The 19,610-nt window shown below is 35.1% G+C and overlaps 2 protein-coding genes across 2 annotated transcripts; both read left to right on the top strand.

Annotated features, from left to right (window-relative positions):
• The first annotated feature begins 634 nt into the window (after positions 1-634).
• Positions 635-10,780, top strand: LOC123206425. The gene is made up of 12 exons (XM_044623618.1): positions 635-1,943; positions 2,498-2,700; positions 2,795-2,992; positions 4,088-4,159; positions 4,690-4,785; positions 5,112-5,191; positions 5,399-5,474; positions 5,798-6,008; positions 6,280-6,476; positions 9,124-9,229; positions 9,415-9,504; positions 9,660-10,780. Exons 1-12 carry the CDS (start codon positions 1,433-1,435, stop codon positions 10,403-10,405), a joined length of 2,586 nt encoding a protein of 861 aa, XP_044479553.1. The 5' UTR covers positions 635-1,432; the 3' UTR covers positions 10,406-10,780.
• Positions 10,781-12,700: 1,920 nt separating this feature from the next.
• Positions 12,701-16,593, top strand: LOC123208588. The gene is made up of 12 exons (XM_044626124.1): positions 12,701-13,211; positions 13,307-13,509; positions 13,600-13,797; positions 13,911-13,982; positions 14,191-14,286; positions 14,424-14,503; positions 14,659-14,734; positions 14,808-15,018; positions 15,103-15,299; positions 15,386-15,488; positions 15,576-15,665; positions 15,745-16,593. Exons 1-12 carry the CDS (start codon positions 12,701-12,703, stop codon positions 16,470-16,472), a joined length of 2,565 nt encoding a protein of 854 aa, XP_044482059.1. The 3' UTR covers positions 16,473-16,593.
• Positions 16,594-19,610: the final 3,017 nt, after the last annotated feature.

A 19,610-nucleotide genomic window follows, 5' to 3' on the forward strand; every position in this document is an offset into this window, starting at 1 on the left:
TTCCCAGCATTTCAAGTGGTGATGCTGATAAATCCTCCTGCATTGTCAGCCTAAACTCATTCTCTCATGGTTTACTAAAACTAGTCCCAGTGATTGGAAGAGTGGGAAACTAATCTCACTGTTTGGAAAAATGCTTCGATGTTACCTTTTGTTGAGCTATCATTCTATCCCAGTGTTGGAAAAAGTACTTCAAGATGCTACCACTTTTCAGCATACCAGGCTTCTTAAATTCCACCATGAAAAAGTGATTATATTCTCCCTGGATTTGAATCTGGTGTTTTTGCTTATTGAAATAGAAAATCAAACTATCAAGCAGTTTTATTAATATTTAGTTTTGAATATTTAATTGACTAATATAATATAAAATTATATAATAAAATATTATTTTATTATTAAATCAGAATCATATAATTATATTATCATATATCATTTGATTGTTTAATTACAAATTAAAAAATTTTCAACAAAAGTAAACCATAATAATTTTCTATAATAAAGATTGATATTGATTGGAAAATTGTTATTTATACCAGCATGCAAAAATTGAATATCCAAGACTGAGTGCATATGAGAAAAATATTGTTTGGTTAGGAATTCAATAAAATTATTTAGCCTGTGAACTGATAGATTCCTCTTGAGTTGGTTGGTTCAGTTTGCAACACGTTATGGCTCAGCGACTGATTGACCTCCTGAGTACTATCATTTTTTTGTCCTTAAAACCATAATCAGTATCTACAGTATTGGGGGCTTTTCCATCAATAAATCTCCTTTGAGTCAAAACTGCATCCGTTACATTCTTCCGTGACCCTCTCTCTCTCTCTGTAAATGTCTCTTTTTTAATAGTTTATATTAGATAATACCCTTTTTCATTTTTCAATTTTAATTTATTCTTAGCTTTCACGAGATGCTTGAAGTCAGTGCGTCATTCTTCGTATTCTTGCTTTGCTTGTAACTTGTTCTCTGTTTGTATATATAGATATATAGAGCTTTAGACTTTGAGACTTCACATGTGCTTAAGCTTTGAACTTTTCAAACCTTCTTTTGTTGTCTTTTGTTGAGGTTGAACTGTGTGCTTTTGTGGTTTTGTTGAACTTTGTTTCTATCAAATTGAGATTTTGTCTTCTGGGTATTGTTCAAAGTTGAATCTTGGTGTTCTGTTCTTTGTTCAGTTTTAAATTTTGTTTCAAGGGACATTGCTTTCTGGGGTTTCTGTAATACTTAATATTTTGATTGTTTTGTGTTGAATTTGAGCTCTAGACGCTTGATTTGAGTTCTTTTGATTTTGGATTACTTGAACTTTCTCAAATTCTGGGAACTTCATGTTAATGAATATACTGGTTCTGTTTTCTTCATAAACTTAAACTGTTGATTTAGTGTTTATTACTTAGTTTAATTAAATTTTGGAGATTTTTAATCTGAATTTTTCATAAAAATGAAGGTTATTGTGTGCTTTACAGTTTGGATTTTGTTTCTCTTATTTGGTTTGACTCTGGGTAAGGAGTGTACAAACACTCCTCCACAGCTTTCATCTCACACCCTTAGATATGAGCTGTTGTCATCCAAAAATGAATCATGGAAAGAAGAGATGTTCTCTCATTACCATTTGACGCCAACCGATGACTCCACTTGGTCTAATTTGTTACCAAGAAAGATGTTGAGTGAGGAAAATGAATTTAGTTGGGCCATGATGTATAAAACAATGAAAAATCCAGGTGAATTTAAAATGTCTGGTGGTTTTCTCAAGGAAGTGTCACTACACGACGTTAGGTTGGATCCAAGTTCATTGCACTGGCAGGCACAGCAAACAAATTTGGAGTATCTGTTGATGTTGGACGTGGATAGTTTGGTTTGGAGTTTTCGAAAAACTGCTGGTTTGCCAACGCCAGGAAAGGCATATGGAGGTTGGGAAGCCCCAACTTGCGAGCTCCGTGGTCATTTTGTAGGTATAAGATGAGTTTCTGATGCTCTCTATAGTATGATTCAGATTTTATAACAATGTTACTCATATTCCATTGTGATTAATATTCTTACTGTCAATGCAAAATCATTTTGGCATTAGTTTGATTCTGCAATGTTTCTTTCAGTTTTGTCTCTTCAGTCAGCTTTTTCAGCAAAACTGACTTCTTCAGTCAACGAATTATTACAGTCTCAATTTCATTTTCCATTTGTTGAGTAATTGGATTCAAAATGTTATTCTGTTGGTATGCAACAGTGTGAATGGCTGTCATCCAAATCTTTGTAATCCCTTTGGTTATATTTGCTGGTTGTGTGTGGATATGATACCTGGAACATTTTGTAAGTTGGATATATTAACTAAATTCACTTACATTGAAATTTGGCTTCTATTTTAGTATATTTTTGGAAACTGCAACGGCAACCTTTCTCAGCCGCTATTGTTTTCTCTAACTCATTAAATTTTTCATATTTTGGTGCACAGCGTAATTGTTTAGATTTTAGTTTGAATGGTTTTTATTGACTCTTTTTAAAAATCTTTAAGGGCATTACTTGAGTGCATCAGCAAAAATGTGGGCAAGCACTCACAATGATAGCCTTAAAGAGAAAATGGCCGCTGTGGTGTCTGCTCTATCTGCTTGTCAGAAGAAACTGGGCACTGGATATCTCTCTGCTTTTCCGTCTGAGCTATTTGATCGTTTTGAAGCTATAAAACCTGTTTGGGCTCCTTATTACACCATTCACAAGGTGAATATTCCTTTCCTGTTGCTGTAGATGCAAACAATTCATCTCTACTTTATAAAACTCATATGTTATGCTTTAAATATGTCTATTTTGACAGATCCTTGCAGGCTTATTGGATCAGTATACATTTGCTGATAATTCTGATGCTTTGACCATGACAACATGGATGGTTGAGTATTTTTACAATCGTGTTCAGAATGTAATAACAAAGTATAGCATAGAAAGACACTGGTACTCACTTAATGAGGAAACCGGAGGCATGAATGATGTGCTTTACAGATTATTCAGTATAACCGTAAGTAATCTTATGCTTGGAGATCTACTATCTCCTCATCTGACTCCATAATTCATTACGTGCATGAAATCGTGCTGTGAACTGTGATACCCTTAGGCAAATCCCACATCGACAAAGCACGGGAGAGATGCTGGGTCTGTCTGTGCTCTACTATATATCCCACATCGGTTAGTGGTGAGAGAATTTGACTGGTTAAATAGCCTGTGAGCTCCTTAACTGTTAAGACACGTTTTGGGTTGCAAAACCCAGAAGCAAAGTCCAAAGTGGACAATATCTAGACAGTGAGCCGGGTTATTGGACCAGGGATGTTACAAATGGTATCAGAACAACTCCGCGTGTCCTCTTGAAGAGAACGCTGAGTCCCGTAAGCTTACGGGGGTGTATGTGATACCTTTAGACAAATCCCACATCGACAAAGCACGAGAGAAATACTGGGTCTGTCTGTGCTCTGCTATGTATCCCACATCGGTTAGTGGTGGAAGAATTTGACTAATTAAATAGTCTGCGAGCTTCTTAACTGTTAAGACGCGTTTTGGGTTACGAAGTCCAGAAGCAAACCCATGATGGACCGTATGTCCAAAGTGGACAATATCTTGACAGTGGGCCGAGTTATTGAACTAGGGATGTTACAAGAACTTGGTTGGTATAAGTATCAGCAGGAATGTCCCTGTTTAATTATCCAATGATCATACCTTTCTAGAAGCGCTGAAAATGGGCTTTGGGCATTCATGACATGATATTATGTTGCAACGTGTATTAATTTTAACAGCATAATCTCATTCAATGATTCCATATTCATTTTTACAGAAAACAAGTATTTGGGAGGAATTTACAACAATTATCTATTTATATATAGAGGGGCCTCTGTGGGCACAATGGTTTGTAACTTTCCATTCAAATGGAGAGGAAAAAGGACAATTAGTAGCGTATATTATCTGGTTCTAGATTGTTAGTTTTGGAATTTTTTTCTATTTAGGATTGGTTTTGTAATCTTTGAGTCATTTTATCATTGTGTTTTTGGTTATAAGTTGTGCAGTTGTTAATCATCATTAATTTGGTTTCTGACATGAGCTTTTTATGTGTTACTGTCCCCAGAAAAATCCAAAGCATTTGCTGTTGGCTCACCTGTTTGACAAACCGTGCTTTTTGGGATTGCTTGCAGTACAGGTAAATAACGGCTTTGCTGTTTATTGGCTGTTTGGCATGGTATGGTAAACTGATTTTACCAGAAAAAAGAATAATTCTGAAAAAAAGTGGTAAAGTTCTGGTTAGTGTTATCAAAGTATTTTTTTGTGGTTGATTGTTCGAACTGATTTATTAATGTTTGGCAACATGGACCTTATTAGCAAGTTTAAACATATAAATATTCTGGAGAGGGAAATTTCCCCCAGGTACCATAACTGAGATAGTTGCCTCTGGTTAACCGGAGATTTTATGGTGTAGGAAGATATGATTAGGTTCTCTACAGAGCTTGCAGTAATGACTTGCCTGCAGCTTTAATTTCTAAGCTTCAAGAAAAAATTAGCCTTAGATACTGGGGTATAGGAGAGGCAAGATTGAGTTTCTGGTATAGGATAGTGCTGTGAGCAGAGGGGCAAAAATCATGTTAAAGTTGTGCAATGAAGAGATGAATTATTTGAAATTCATTTGCATCTTGATGTTAATTAGTTCATAAAACTTCTTTCTTCTGTTTGTAGGCTGATGATATATCTGGTTTCCATGCCAATACACATATCCCAGTTGTTATTGGATCTCAAATGCGTTATGAAGTCACTGGTGATCCACTTTACAAGGTAAATTTCTTTATGTGAAAAATATCATTAGCCGAGTTACTGTATTCAATACAGCATGGCCACATCTAAATTGCTTGTACTCACGCCCCCTGCCTAGGTGGCCTTAAATTTTTACTATTATTTTTGTTCTGGTGCTTGCTTTTCATATATTTATTTAGTTTTCAGAGTTTCCAATCATCGTCTTCTCTTCCAGTTTAAATCTTTGGATTTAGTGACTACATAGGCACTACTGTTTATATTTCGATGATATTAAAATTTAGATAGAGGAAACTCTTAAAAGTTATTATAGAAAGTGTTAATTTTGCTGTCTAACAATGGTTTACCAGGCAATAGGTACATTCTTCATGGATGTGGTCAATTCTTCTCACAGTTATGCAACTGGAGGAACATCAATTCATGAATTCTGGTACTAACATTATAACTTTTATTTAGAATTTCTTTCATTTATAATAAGTTCCCGCTCTTACCTGTATTCGCATTTCCTGTTCTGGGATTTTCTAAAACAAAAATTACTTTATGGATTTATGTATTTACTTTGTCTGATTATTGGTGGTTTCATTCTCATTTTCTGGTCCTGAAATTTTCTTAATTCGTTGTCTCTTTCAATGAGTAGGTCAGACCCAAAGCGATTGGCAAGCACTCTAGAGAAAGAGAATGAAGAATCGTGCACAACTTATAACATGTTGAAGGTATGTCCATTGCTCTGTAATTCCTGAAGGTTAAAATGGTTTCTGTTATTTATTCTTTAAAAGATGATTGTTGACCCTTAACATGCAAAAGGAAAAGATGCTTCATGTGAGGATATCCTGTCACAGTTTCTAGTTCTTAGTTTCTCTTTTTAAATTACTGGCGCGAATGCAAAGACTGTTGTTGTCTATACCCCAGTTCCATTATGGATATACCTTTTGGAATAATCTTTTTTAGTGATCATTGCCTTACATTTTTTCATACTCCTTTTGCATATAATGTCTACAGTGTTGCGGTTTTATTCATAATATTTATGATTTTGCAGGTCAGCCGCCATCTGTTTAGATGGACAAAAGAAATGGCATATGCAGATTATTATGAACGTGCCTTGACAAATGGTGTGCTTAGCATTCAACGAGGAACAGAGCCTGGAGTAATGATTTACATGCTTCCACTAGGCAATGGACGTTCAAAGGCAGATAGCTACCATGGCTGGGGAACAAGGTTCAACACTTTTTGGTGCTGTTATGGCACAGGTGTGATATATATGGAGTATATTCAACTTTTCGTTTCACATGAAATTGATCTGCTCTATTTTTCTTTAATCTTTGTAATCACAAAGATACAGATTTTATTCTTATGTTCTTTGAATTTTATGATTGGTTTTCTTGTCTCCAGTGGTTTGACCAAGTCATTTAGCCTGCTATGTCACTTGGTGTTTCTGTATTGAAAGCTGACAAAGGTTTTAATTGATGTTATCTTTTCTGTTGCTGTCATTGATAGATTTTCTTCTTGCTGTCCATGTAGGAATTGAATCATTCTCAAAGTTAGGAGATTCCATATATTTTGAAGAGGAAGGAGATTTTCCTGGTCTTTACATTATCCAATATATATCAAGCTCATTTGACTGGAAATCAGGACAAATTGTGCTGAATCAAAAAGTTGACCCTGTTGTTTCCTGGGATCCTTTCCTTCGCATGACACTGACATTTTCTTCAGAGGAGGTACTGGCTACATTTAAATTAAGATTTGGCATTATCTCATTTTGTCTTTATACTTAATAAATAGTACATAATATATTCCGTCAGTAATGCTATACATACAAAGCTGAGATTCCGACTTTTAAACTTCCAAGTGATGTGATGGCTATGACTCAGCACTATACATTGATTGAAAGGAAGTTATTCACTTAGCCCCTTGTTGTATACTCTATGTTATGCTGAAATAAGTAAATTTATGCTAAATTACTCTGCATATAGTTCCTGTTACCACAATTTCTAGTTGAACCAGTGCCAATCTTGGATTGATCTTTGTTGTTTTGTAGAAAACTGTGTGTTTATTTCATTTAATGAAAGTGCAATTTATACAGGTAAAATAAATTTCTTCTCCAAGTAACAATTTTAATGTCTAATTTCTAGCAATTAAAAAACTTTTCTCCAAGTAATCTACTCAGCATGTTCTCCTAGTAATCTGTCAACATTACCTCTGCCACATCTTATGGTACACATTAAACAACACTCCTTGCATCAAATGCTACATATCCTGGCTTTCCTCTCAATAATTCAAAAATTGGCTTTAGGTAGTGCCTTAGTCTAGACATCAGTAACCTGATCTTCTGTCTTGCAATGAAGCAATTGTTAGATAGATTTAATTTTGAAATGCTTGATTCTACCATGAAACTCTAGATTGTTAGATATAAATATAGTAACTTGGTTGTCCAGAAACACTTGTTTGCTTTCTTTCTGTTCTGTATGCAAATCTGCCAACACCTTCTTGAACCACAGAGCTTGATTAACAATTTCTGTAGCAACTGCATACTCGGCTTCTACAATTCTTTATGCCACTAACTCTTGCTTCTTCGAGCACCAAGAAGACATTTCTAAACCAAAACTGGAACAAAATCCAGTTTTACTCAACTGAACCTGCCCAATCACTGTTACAAAATCTGTAGAACTTAATAATTTGATAGTTATAAAATTTTAGACCATAGTTGACCATGTCTCTGATATATCTAACCATCCTTCTTGGAGCCTGAAAGTGTGGCTCACTGACACAATGCACAGAATCAAGACAATAAGCTCACAACATGCACTATGTTAGGCCTAGTTGATGTGATATATATTAGGCATCTAATCAGACTTTGATAAAGCCTTTCATCAACCTTGTCAGCTTCACCATCTTTGCTGAATCTTTCCTTCTGATTCAGAGGAGTGGCGTGGCCTTACAATTGCCCATATGAAATTTTCCGAGGATCTCCTTTGCATATTGTTGCTAGTAGATAAGAATCTCATTATACTTCACTTCCATTCCAAGTAGGTAAGGCATATGTTGAAGGTCTGTCATCTCAAAAACCTTACAAAGTAGATTCACTAGGACTTTTTACTAATCTGAAACTCAACTGATGATCATTTATCCTACTGTACCAGACCCTTGGTGCCTGTTTAAGACCATATAAAACCTTTTTCAACAGGTACACCCTCTCTTCATGTCCTATTACAACAAATCCCTCGGGCTGCTCTACGTATGTCTCCTCTTGCAAGAATTTATTTAGGAAGGCTGAGTTAACATCCAGCTGGTACACCTTGCAACCCATGTGAGCTGCAATTGCTAGTAGGATTATGATTGTAGCTAACCTTGCAACAAGTGCAAAGGTTTCAAAAAAATCCACACCAATTATTTGAGCATATACTTGGACCACAAGCCTTGTCTTTCATATGGCCGATGTAGTTGCACTTCCAATACCTCACATCAGGCCTCCTCCAACACCTAAATTGTGGATGATTAGTTCTACCACAATGCTAACATGGAGGATAATTTTTTCTGTTGTTGTTGATGCTGTTTATTCCAACATCTCCTTGTTTGCATTGTTTATCCTTCCCTTCCTTTTCTTTCCCTTGCCACCATCTTTAGTCTGCAACTTAGCTTATGAAGCACCTTCCACAGATCTCTTTTCTTTGATCAGTCTCTTTTGCTCTTGTGCTTGCAATGCATTCAACTGTTCTGCCAAGGAAATACTTGACAAATCCTTAGTCTCTTCTAGAGAAAATATTTTGGATTGAAACCTTTCAAGAATAGTTACCAAGATCTTTTTCTACCATTCTGCTAACAGACATTTAACCACCAAGAAGTCTTACCTTGTCCACAATGCTGAGAAATCTGTTAAGAGTACTCCTTGATTGTCTTTGATTCTTTGCATCTCGAATTCCATCCCCAGATTCAACACTTGCATGTTTTTGGTCCTGTCATTCCCTTGTATTCTTTTTTGAGATAGTCCCATATATCTTTTGTTGATTCTAAGTTAATGATGTTGATGAATATAGCTGTAGATGCTTAAAGGTCAAAGAACTTTATATGGAGAGCTCAGATGCTAACAGGGTTGGAGGGAATTTTTTATTTATTTTTTAGTTCTTTCACATTAACATATAACTAGATTTGAGATTTAGTATTTTTGTTCTGCTTCCCTTTTTAGAAGTGCTCGGAAGGAATATTGAGATACAGTTGACCTTAATAGTTTTATTTGTGCCAATGCTCTCAGTAACACTTTGGAATCAGCAATGGTGTAGTCATTCCTTATACTAGATCATAAAATTGATTAAAGCATTAAAATAAAAATGAGAACCAGTATTCATGATGGATGTGATATAAACACAGGGGGCTAGCAAATCATCTTCCTTGAATTTGCGAATACCAATTTGGACGCGATCAAATGGTGCCAAGGCAACACTAAATGGCCAGAGTTTAACTCTACCTGCTCCAGGTGTGGAACAATTTACGATGTCTATCTCTCTTTTTCAGTTTCTTGTTCTAGGAAGTAAAGGGACTCACTATATTGTTTTCTCTATTATTTTTTAACATTATTATTGCTCCAATGCCTTTCACTTGTGTCATGTAATCTATTTTTTAGAATGATGACTGAAAATTGAGATAAATTCCTTTGTGCAGGTGAATTTTTATCAGTTTCAAAACAATGGAGCTCTGATGACAAATTGACCCTTGAGCTGCCAATTCTTCTAAGAACGGAGGCTATCAAAGGTATCAGCATAAAATAATTTTCTCATACAAATCTTCATATGTGCTGATCCTTTTATAGGCTTTTCATTGTAAATTTGTTTAATATGCAATTGATTCTTTTTACTTGTATATAATTCTTCACTGATGGGGGTTTCTCTCTCTCCTTTTTTTCTCAGATGACCGGATTGAATATGCTTCTGTTCAGGCAATACTATATGGTCCTTATCTGCTTTCAGGTTACTCCAGCGGGGACTGGGACATCAATGCTCAGTCAGCTACATCAATCTACGACTGGATAACTCCAATTCCCAGCTCATATAATGCTCAACTGGTTACCTTTTCGCAAGAGTCTGAAAATTCAACTTTTGTCTTAACAAACTCCAACCAGTCAATTACAATGGAAAGTTATCCTAAATCTGGCACTGATGCTGCTCTTCATGCAACTTTCAGACTTATTTTGGGGGAACCATCTTCCTCAAAACTTTCATCCTTCAACGATTTTATTGGCAAGTCAGTCATCCTAGAACCTATTGATTTTCCTGGAATGCAAATAGCACAGCAAGAAGATGGCGAACTTGTGGTCACAAATTTGCCTATTGATGGGGGCTCATCTATTTTCCACTTGATCGCTGGATTAGACGGAAAGCCTGGAACAGTATCCTTGGAGTCCAAAAGCCAAGAGGGCTGCTATGTGTACAGTGGTGCCAATATAAAGTCAGGCACAAATATGAAGCTTGGCTGCGGTAAAGAGTCATCAGGCGCTGGATTTAACCAGGCAGTCAGTTATGTAATGGAAGGAGGAATAAGTCAATATCATCCAATCAGCTTTGTGGCAAAAGGCGTGAAAAGGAATTTTCTTCTGGCACCATTACTGAGCCACAGAGATGAATATTATACTGTTTATTTTAACATTCAAGCTTAATGGCCTACGATGCACCAGCAGGAAAGTGAGTAATCCTGGCTTTTCTCAGACTGATGACACTTTCCGCCTCGCTACATTTCTCAAACATTTTCTGATCTGCAATGGCTATACCCATATTCCATTTACATCTTAAACCTGGCAAAATTATGCAGGGAGTAGGCTAAAATCCCACCAAGAAGCAATAGCAATTACGAAAACAGAACTCTGGAGCTAGTGTTATCATTTCTTTGTAATCTTATAGTCTTGTAATCTGGAGTCCTGTTTAGTTTCATCTGTACAATAATAATGCGTGTCTACTAATTTATAAGGCAATTGTTATGGCACCATCTCATCAAAATTATTGAGATTGATATGATGACACAGTTGATTTCGTAAGTTTTCTTTGCAAATATGAGCAAATAAAACTTAGATGAATCGATCTTGAATAAGAATAAAATATAGAGACATTAACTGAAAAATAATAAAAAAACAAAAGAGAAGTAATATTTTAGAGTCTATACTTGAAATTTTATAATAGTATGTGTATAATTTCTGTATATAATTTTATGTATAAATAATTATATATTATTATATAATTAGATATTGTTTTATCTTTAATTTTTAACTGTTCAATCATATAATGACACGTTATTTATGTATATAACACTACTCATTTTATATATATATATTAAACTAAAAAATTTTCAAAATTAAGAGATATAGATTAGAAGTGGATATGAATATTGTTGAGTTCGAATAGAAAATAGTTTGGTTTGAGTTTGGTTCGAGTTTATTGAACCAAAATTTAGGGTGATTCAAGTTCAGTTTAAATAAAAAATGATTCAGTTTGAGTTTAACTCAAATTTCTAATCTAAATTGATAGTTTAAATTTGTGACTCAATTCAATTCAAATCGATGGTTCAAATTCATAACTTAAGTTCATAGGTAATTACTAAAACAATATTATTTTATTCAAATAATAGATAAAATCACTTATTCAAGCTATGAATTCAAATTGAATTGAGCTACAAATTCGAATTATTAAATTAAACTATGAATTCAAATTAAACCAAACCATGAATTTAAATTGAACTAAGTTACAAATTCAAACTATCGATTCGACTCACGAATTCAAACCAAACTGAGTGGAATATTTTTTAACTTGAGTTTAACTCAATTTAAAATATAACTTAAATTCGAATAGAATGAACCCAATTTTTGAGACTTAACAAGCTCTGTTTAGATCTAGCCCTAGTGAATTCATTGTTTACATTTCTTAACATGATGATATAATCTATCTCCTTTTCCTGGCTTTGGTCATAATTTTATTGTAATTTTAAAGCATCACCTCTTATTACCAAAACTTTAATTACTAATAAATAAGCTTAAACTGACATATCTTCTAACAAATTACCCATTTTAGGGGTTAATAATTTCTTCTACATATATTTTATTTTATCCTTTCAGCACTTTCAGTATTCATAACTATAATAAATAAAATAAATGAGTAATATATAAATATAATACGATCGGATTTGAATTGAGTTAAACTTAAGTTGTCTAAGCTCAAGTTTACGTATGCATCAAAGTTATTCGAGTTCAGCTCATTTGAGAAAAGCAAAAATAACTAAAATATTATTAATTTGATGTGTATTGATCAAAGCAATATTTGTTTAGTTAATTCATATAGAAATATCTAGACTCGCGAGTTTGACGAATTGAACAATCATAAAAGTTGAATTTGAAAATATTTAATTTTTAAACTTAAATTTGAGTTTGAGTTTATTTTAGTCAAGGTTATTTCAAACTCAATTTAAATTTAAATAAACTCAGTCAAATCTATCCCTTTGATGCTATATGTTGATACTGCTCACCGGGCAAAATGATCCGACCAAATAGGTTGATCCAGTCATAGTTCTTCATCAATGGTCAAATGGTCCTTATTGACTCAAAAAATATTCTCTCATTTTCTGTAAATTATAATTGACCCAGGAATCTCTAGTCATAATATAATCGAAACTTCCCGCTCTCTCAGTAAAACAAACCAGTAAATCAGAGGGAAACACTTATCTCTGATTCTTCGTTTTTTCCGTCCAGTAATCTCGCAGTTATCTTTATGCATATATTTACATACAGCTCCTTGGCGTACAGCTTTCAGTGTGCTTGAGCTTTAACTTTTTAAAGCTTCTTATGCAGCCATCCTTTGTTCTTTAAGTTTGTGTTCAGTGGGAATTTCTTTTCTTGATATTTTTTGGTTGAGTTTTGTTCTCGATCTGCTTGGAAACCTCTGCAGATATCCAAGCTCTGAACAAAAACATGGCGGGTTTCTGGTTATTTACCGTTTTGTTTATGTTTCTCTCTTGTGGTTTGGCTTCTGCTAAGATATGCACAAACGCTTTTCCTGAGAGTTCATCGCATTCTCTTAGATACGAACTCTTAACATCCAAAAATGAAACCTGGAAACAAGAGATTTTCTCGACTTACCATATGAAACCAGCTCATTATCATCCTTACGATTCTTCCAGGAAGCTGTTGAGTGAGGTAGATGATGACAACTGGGCATCATTAATGTACAAGAAACTTAAACTTCCGGGCACATTTCAATTTCCCGGAAAAAAATTTCTTACAGAAGTCTCATTGCATGACGTTAGACTGGATCCCTATTCATTGCATTGGATTGCACAGCAAACAAATTTGGAGTATCTGTTGTTGCTTGATGTTGATAGGTTAGTTTGGAGCTTCAGAAAAACTGCTTGTTTGCCTACACCTGGAAAGCCTTATGGAGGCTGGGAAGCACCAGATGTTGAGCTCCGGGGTCATTTTGTAGGTATAAGTTTTCTCTTGTGATTATCTTAAAGTTCTTGTTATATTTCGCGGGAATAATTATTTCTCATTTTCACGATTTTCTTTGGGATTTTGAAGGGCATTTTATGAGTGCTACTGCAAAAATGTGGGCAAGCACTCACAACGATACTCTCAGGGAAAAAATGTCAGCAGTGGTGTCTATATTATGTGAGTGTCAGAGAAAAATGGGAACTGGGTATCTTTCTGCTTTTCCAACCGAGCAATTTGATCGCGTTGAAGCTTTAATACCTGTTTGGGCTCCTTACTACACCATTCACAAGGTGAAAAGCCTACCTTGTTTTCCATAAAGGTAAATAGTGATGAAAATTTGTGAAATTTATAACTTGCTTTAAACTTGTATCCTTTGACAGATCCTGGCGGGTTTGTTAGATCAATTTACTTTTGCTGGAAATGATCAAGCTTTGAAAATGACCATACGGATGGCTGACTATTTCTACAATCGTGTTAAGAATGTCATAAAGAAGTACAGTATCGAAAGACACTTTCAGTCTCTTAATGAAGAATTTGGTGGCATGAATGATGTTCTTTACAGGTTGTTCAGCATCACGGTAGGTTTTAATCTGTTAGTAAATCCCCTGTAATTTAGAAAAGTAGCACCACAATTCTGAATTTTGTAAGGAATTTGATTTTCTTGACATGATTCTTATGTTACTATACCCAGAAAAATCCAAAGCACTTACTGTTGGCTCACCTCTTTGACAAACCATGCTTTTTGGGGTTGCTTGCTGTACAGGTGACTACAAACTTTTGGTTCTGATTTTATTAGACAACAGATCAAAGAGAATTTTGATGATATGTTGAGATCATAGTAGTATTGATTTTCCGGTTCAGAATTGCAGGATACAGAATTTAGAGGATTTAGGTTATGTTGTAATAAGAGAAGTTTCATTTTTTACTTGCTGTTGAGGTCAATATATAAAAGTTCTTTCTTATGCTTGTAGGCTAATGACATTTCTGGTTTCCATAGCAACACTCATATCCCAATTGTTATTGGAGCACAAATGCGGTATGAAGTCACCGGTGATGAACTTTCCAAGGTAAATTGCTTACTAGGGACATTTTATATATGCCTAAATTGATATAATTTGGAGCTAGGAGAAAGTATATTGTGCTAAGTTATTAGAGTTATAAAAAAAAAAAAAAGATTTTTGATAATATAACAATGGTTTAACAGGCAATGGGGATATACTTCATGGACATTATCAACTCTTCTCTCAGTTATGCAACAGGAGGAACATCATCAGGAGAATTCTGGTACTGACTTTAGCCACCTTCAGTTAAAAATTTTCTTCATTCAGTAATAATTTAATCCCTGCCCCGCGCTTTAATTTCCTTGTGCCATTCTGAATTGACAATTACAATTTTTACTTCATACATTATTCAACTGAATCCTTATCTGATTATTGAAGGAGCGATCCAAACAGAATGGCAACCACTTTAGACACAGAAACAGAAGAATCATGCACAACTTATAACATGTTGAAGGTAAGTTCATTTCTCACTTTTGTTACAGAATTAGCTTCACAATTCACTTTTTTTTCCTATCGCAATTTCGCAGGTTGCGCGCAACCTGTTTACATGGACAAAAGAAATGGCTTATGCAGATTATTATGAAGGCGCCCTGACAAATGGAGTCATGGGTATCCAACGAGGAAGAGAACCTGGAGTGATGATTTACATGCTTCCTCTCAATCGTGGAAATTCCAGGGCAGTGAGCTACCATGGATGGGGAACAAAGTTTGATTCTTTTTGGTGCTGTTATGGCACAGGTCTCTGATTTATTTCACATACCCAGCATTTCCCCTTGCAAAAACTTGAACTATTATTGAAAACCTGGTGATTATATCTTGCAGGGATTGAATCATTCTCTAAGTTGGGAGATTCCATATATTTTCAAGAGGAAGGAAAGGTTCCTGGCCTTTACATCATCCAGTTTATATCAAGCACAATCAATTGGCAACTTGAGCAGTTTACGCTCTATCAGAATGTTGATCCTTATGTTTCTTGGGATCCTTTCTTGAGATTGACACTGACAGTCACTTCGAGCAAGGTACTTGCGGTGTTTACGTTATCATGAATCACAACACATCTAGTAACTTGCTTTTCAGCCAAGTTTGATCTCCATAATGTTTGCAGGCATGTGACGAATCCTCCCTGATTTTGCGGATACCATCTTGGACACAGTCAAGTGGTTCTAAGACAAAATTGAATGGCCAGAAATTGCCTGTACCAGCTCCAGGTTTGAATAAGTTCAGCACATTTCTTATTTATTATCTCACCCGAGTTTAAAGTAGCAAGTAAGCATTGAATCACATTCTTGATGCAGGTAATTTTCTACATGTGACAAAAAAATGGAGCTCTGGTGACAAATTAACTCTTGAGCTACCCATCACTTTCAGGACCGAACCTATTAAAGGTAGTTAAGTTCATGAGTAGCATACAGAAGTTAATTTTTTTTTCTCTGACTAATTAATCAAAGTTGTTTTGTTGATCAGATGATCGGCTGGAATATGCTTCTCTACAGGCGATACATTTCGGTCCTTTTCTGCTTGCTGGTCACTCAAATGGGGACTGGGACATCAAGGCTGCTGCAGGGCGTCCTCCTTCTGAATGGCTAAGTCCAATTCCTGCCACATACAATGATCAACTATTTACATTTTTCCAAGGCTCTGGAGACTCAACTTTCGTAATAACAAACTCAAACCAATCAATAACAATGGGAAGACTCAATATATCTGGCACTGAGGCTGCTCTTCAAGCCACTTTCAGAATCATCCCCACTGATCCATCCACCAAATTCTCATGCATCAAAGACATTATCGGCAAATCCATCGTGCTAGAACCAATTGCTTTTCCAGGAATGCTTGTAGCTCAACTAGGAAAAGATAATATACTTGCTGTCCAGGATGCTTCCAGTGCTCAGTCCTCTACTTTCCATTTGGTTTCAGGATTAAATGGAAAGGACACATTATCCTTGGAATCAGAAACTCATAAGGGTTGCTTTGTATATAGCTGCAGGAACTTGGAATTAAAGCTCAGCTGCAACTCTGGATCATCAGATGCCAAATTCAGCGATGCTGCTAGCTTTGTAACAGGGAAAGGACTGAGCCAATATCATCCTATTAGCTTTGTTGCCAAAGGAGTGAGGAGGAATTTCCTTCTGGAGCCGTTGTACAACTTCAGAGATGAGTATTATACAGCTTACTTCAACATGACTACTTGAGAAGTCAAATGTTTAGGAGTAGAGAGGCCAATAAGTTATCATTGTTCTTTAATTTTCCCATTCCCTGTAAAATCGTGTGCATAATCAATAATGTGCTTAATTGTCTACCTTGATAGTTTTCTAATGAATGTTGAAGTTTATCTAGATTAATTCTCTGTTAATTATGAAACACTAATTTTGGCAGTTTTATTTATTTACTTTTTTTTTTGTGTCCAACAAATGTAGTCATTCAATCAACAACACTTCACACTTAAATAATACAGTAATTATATTTAAAAAAATATAATATGGGAACTACAAGAACTAGATTTTCTTCCCTTCGTGCTTGTTAGTTAAACAATCCCGAGTCTTAATTAGACTTATTGCTTGTGTTTCTCTTGGTGAGAAGTGGTGTTCAAACAAGCTTCCTCTAAATCTAAAGTTAGCATCACATACATTAAGATCAAAATCTAAATTTTGTCCGTGGACACTTGAGCTTTAAGGGCTTAAGGACTCTTCAACAGAAGAAAATGGTAAATGGTTTGTCACAAGGATTGTTTGGTAAGGAAGCAACGAAGGGACTCGTTTCCAAAGAAGAGCACCTGCAGCTCTTCACAAATTCTTCAGTTGGTACATGTTGATATTTGAGGACCGATCACACCCATCTCTATACACAAAAAAATATTTGATTACTTTCAATGATTACTTTATTAGAAAAACATGGGTTTACTTTTTAGTAGAGAAATCAAAAGCCTTTGTTGTTTTCAAAAGTTTTAAGATTTGTGTTGAGAAGAAAGTAAACTTGTCTATAGAGGCTTACGTACTGATCGCAAAGGAGAATTTATATCATGAGAGTTCACCAATTTTTGTGACGTAAATGGTATACGAAGGCAATTGACAGTTCCATACACACCATAATAAAACAGAGCTGTGAAACAAAATAATAGAACCATTATGAATGTGGTCCGTCGCATGCTTTCAGACAAGAAGATTTTCAAAACTTTCTAGCCTTAAACAGTCAACTAGACAATGCATATCTTGAACAAAAGTCCGATAATGGTAGTGAGAAATAAGACCCTAGAAGAAGTTTGGAGTTAAGTCAAGCCTTCGGTTGAGTATTTTAGAGTTTTTGGACGTATCTCTCATGTTCATGTACTTGACAATAAAAGATCTAAGCTAGATGATAAGAGCTTGAGTTGTGTTCTATTGGGAGTTGGCGAGGAGTCGAAAGCTTATAAACTTTATGATCCAACTTCACAAAGGATCATAATAAGCAGGGATGTTGTATTCGAAGAAGACAAAAATTGGGATTGGGATAAGAAATATGAGAAGCCATTGTGTGCAATTTGGAATGGGGTGATCGTGAGGGGGAAGCAACTGAGTTTGATGAGAATGAAGAGGGGAGTGAATTTGATCTTGATGCTGATATAGAAGAATAAGTAGAGAATCTATCTTTTGATTCTTTGACCGACTATCCTTGCTCAAATGAAAAAAGGAACAAGGCACCACCAATTTGGATGAAAGTCTATATTTAACAACAAAAGGACTTTTTGAAGAAGATAATGGAGCTTATTGGACCATGTTTGTAGCTGTTGATCCTATTCACCTGAAGATGTCATGAAAAGTGAGAAATGGAGGAAATTCATGGATGTGGAAATGGTAGCAATACAAAAGAATGACACATGGGAATTAGCTAAGTTACCCGAAGGAGGGAAGAAAGTTGGAGAGAAATGAGTTTTATAAGACTAAATTTAATGAGAATGGAGAAGTGGACAATCTTATGCTGGACTTGTAGTGTAGTGATATGCTCAACAACATGGGCTAGACTATACATAAGTATTTGCACTTGCAGCACACAAGGAGACAATTTGTTTGGTGGTAGCATTTGTAGCTCAAGGAGGATGTACCATCTACCAACTAGACACAAAATTTGCATTTTCACTTGGTGAGTTAAATGAGTCTTGTGGTTATGTGCAAAAGAAACACAAAAAGAAAGTTTAAAAATTAAAGAATATACTTTATGGGCTTAAACAAGCAAGACATGCTTGGTACAATCATATAAAAGCCAAATTTATGATAGAAGGTTTTAAGTAATACGAATATAAGCATACTTTGTTTAACAATAAAATAAAAAAAAATAAAGTTTTAATTATAAGATTATAACGTTAATGATCTCATTTTTATTATAAATGATGATTGATATTTATAGTTTAAAATTTTTAAGAAGTATGAGTTTGACATTATAAATCTTGGTAAAATGAGGTATTTTCTTAGTTTCGAAGTCTTGTAAAGATCAAATAGTGTTTTATTGGTCAAAAGAAGTATGCATTAGAGGTGTTGCAAATATTTAGAATGGATAGAAGTAATTTTGTTCAAAATCCAATTGTCCTTCGCTTTAAGCATATGAAGGATGAAGGTAGAGTTAAGGTGGACAATACTTGCTATAGAGTTTATTGTTGCAGTTGCATATGTATGCATGCCAAACGATATGATTGAAAAGGGCATTGGGAAAACCTAATTAGAAAAGTCCACTTTTATCAGTTGTGTTAGTAGCTTTACAATCAAATTTTCGAAGATCCCAATCATGCATGATCGTAGTAAACACATAGATATACGTTTCCATTTTCTTTGAGAGCTCACCTAGGCCAATACCGTGGAATGGAGTCGGTGCATTGTGACACACAAGAAGAATTGGTTGATGCAATGACTAAACCACTCAAGCTGAATGTTTTCTTAAAGCTGCAAGGACTAATAGGAGCTTGCATAGAAATTGATATAAACGAAGTGCTTGTTTGTCACATTCAATTTAATTGAGGAATTTCATAGGAATTCTCTCGTTCCGAAAACTTACCATGTCAGCCAAGTACTAAGATAAAATAAGAAGAATGTGGAACAAAATTGATTAGACCAAAAGCGGTGAAGCAAGACCATTGTTGGTGTAATTAAAGAAAGAAGAATCAAACATTTATTCACTCTGTAGCCAAGCCAAGAATTTACTGCTTGTGCTTGCCACCGCTACTTAATAACATAATATTTCCACCGTCTTCAGACACTTGCTGCCCCACTGCAAGCTTCACGTGTGTTGTTTACAGCAGAGGGAGAGCCCACAATTCCATACGCGTTACCGACCACTGGACATTATCTAAAACAAAATATCCT

The sequence above is a fragment of the Mangifera indica genome, chromosome 2 (assembly GCF_011075055.1).
Source record: "Mangifera indica cultivar Alphonso chromosome 2, CATAS_Mindica_2.1, whole genome shotgun sequence".
In the NCBI taxonomy this organism is placed as follows: Eukaryota; Viridiplantae; Streptophyta; class Magnoliopsida; order Sapindales; family Anacardiaceae; genus Mangifera; species Mangifera indica.